Raw genomic sequence first — 1715 nt, 5'->3', positions numbered from 1 at the left:
CATTACTGTTTTATGGGAAGCAAGTAGAGGAGGAAAGTGAAGAGGCCATATGCAGCAATCATTGTTGAGAACAAATTTGCACAATCAAATGATGTCTTACTCAGTGTTGGCTTCAATACAGTCTTTGTACAACAGAAGTAACGATTATGTTACATTCAACCACTCGACAATGTTTTCACCTTTGAGTGAGATGTTGAATTTCAAATTTTAAAATTTTGATCATCAAAGCCTCTCTTTCCAATTTTTGTTACATTTGTGATGCAGCTATACAGTTCTGACGGAAGTACTACAACACATGTGGACTAGTTTCTTTTCCTTTACAAGTTCCTTTAAAATTGTATTTGCCTTCTAAAATCTTGCCTCCTGTCTTCTCATTATGTAGTCTGGTCACGCCCCTTCTGCAGCGAGGGAAGGGTCTGGTGACACACCTACAGAAAAGCTGGCCTTGAGCAGCACTTTGAGCGCTCCAATCAAATTGCTGCATGCACATTTTAGCTAATCAGTCACATGACGATAGTGTGACAGTGGCGTGTACCCATACTAGAAAGATGGCTGCTGTTTCTAGGAGAGTCATTGATGATGCTATTAAAGCCAGAACTTTATCTTTAGGATACCAGAAGCTGAAGAAAGATCAAGCACGAGTTATAAGATCTTTTGTTGAGGGAAATGACATTTTTGCCTGTTTACCAACTGGTTTTGGCAAGTCACTTTGTTACTTCAGCCTCCCTGTCATCTTCGACTTGCTACATGAACGTAGTTCACCTACATCTGCTATAATAGTTATCAGCCCACTACAAGCATTGATGATGGACCAAGTGGTTTCTCTAAAGAATAAAGGAATCAAGGCAGTTACAGTGATTGATCTTGGTGACGATGATGATGAAAGGAATCTATTGTAATGGGCAATGTACAAGTTATATTTACTACACCAAAAGTTTTACTTACAGACAAGAACTGGGTGGACGTATTCCAAAGTCCCTCACTCTGTGAAAGATTGGCCACTGTAGTTACTGATGAGGCTCATTTAGTTAAAAAATGGTAAATATGTAAAGTGTTATTTCAGCAATATTTTAAAAAATTTTTAAACGGGTAATAATTTCAGAAAGGAATTCAGAAAGCTGGGTGACCTTCGTGGATTTTTTCCTACTGAATTAAGATTCATGGCTCTTATAGCTACAGCATCTGCTTTTACTAGAAAGGATGTCATAAAATTATTGGACATGCATAAACACGTTCTCATTTTAAAATAACATTGTGTACGATGTTAGGGAAAAGTCAGAATCTGTTGAAGAAGAAAGTAAATCACAATATTTGTTAGATAAAGTTATTCAATTCCTTACTGAAATTGTGAAGACAATCATCTGCAGGACTTACAACGATTGTAGTAGAATATATCAACTCTTCAAGTTTAACCTAAGAAGGAATTTACAGATCTTGTTGGATATCCAGACGTGTCACAATTTTGACTTGTGGACATGTTCCATGCCACCAACTCAGTCAAAGTAAAGAATTCTATTCTCAAGTCTTTTTCATGCAGTGGTGGGAGATATTACGAATACTAATTGCCACTATTGCCTTTGGTATTGGAATTGACTGTCCCGATATACGACGTTTTATTCATTGGGGACCACCATCAGACAGTGAAAGTTACATCCATGAAACTGAAAGAACCGGTCGCGATAGTCGTACAGCAAATGCCATTTTGTATTATTCTC

General features: G+C 37.4%; 1 protein-coding gene across 1 annotated transcript; it reads left to right on the top strand.

Annotated features, from left to right (window-relative positions):
- The first annotated feature begins 548 nt into the window (after positions 1-548).
- On the top strand, positions 549-1506 carry LOC105316269 (probable ATP-dependent DNA helicase RecS). Its single transcript, XM_011411094.1, has 2 exons — positions 549-895; positions 1269-1506. The coding sequence occupies exons 1-2, from the start codon at positions 549-551 to the stop codon at positions 1504-1506; spliced, it is 585 nt and encodes a 194-aa protein (XP_011409396.1).
- Positions 1507-1715: the final 209 nt, after the last annotated feature.

Source organism: Amphimedon queenslandica, unplaced genomic scaffold (genome assembly GCF_000090795.2).
Source record: "Amphimedon queenslandica unplaced genomic scaffold, v1.1 AMPQUscaffold_13512, whole genome shotgun sequence".
In the NCBI taxonomy this organism is placed as follows: Eukaryota; Metazoa; Porifera; class Demospongiae; order Haplosclerida; family Niphatidae; genus Amphimedon; species Amphimedon queenslandica.
Note: the sequence above shows the minus strand (reverse complement) of the source record. Positions and strands in the feature narration are given on the sequence as shown.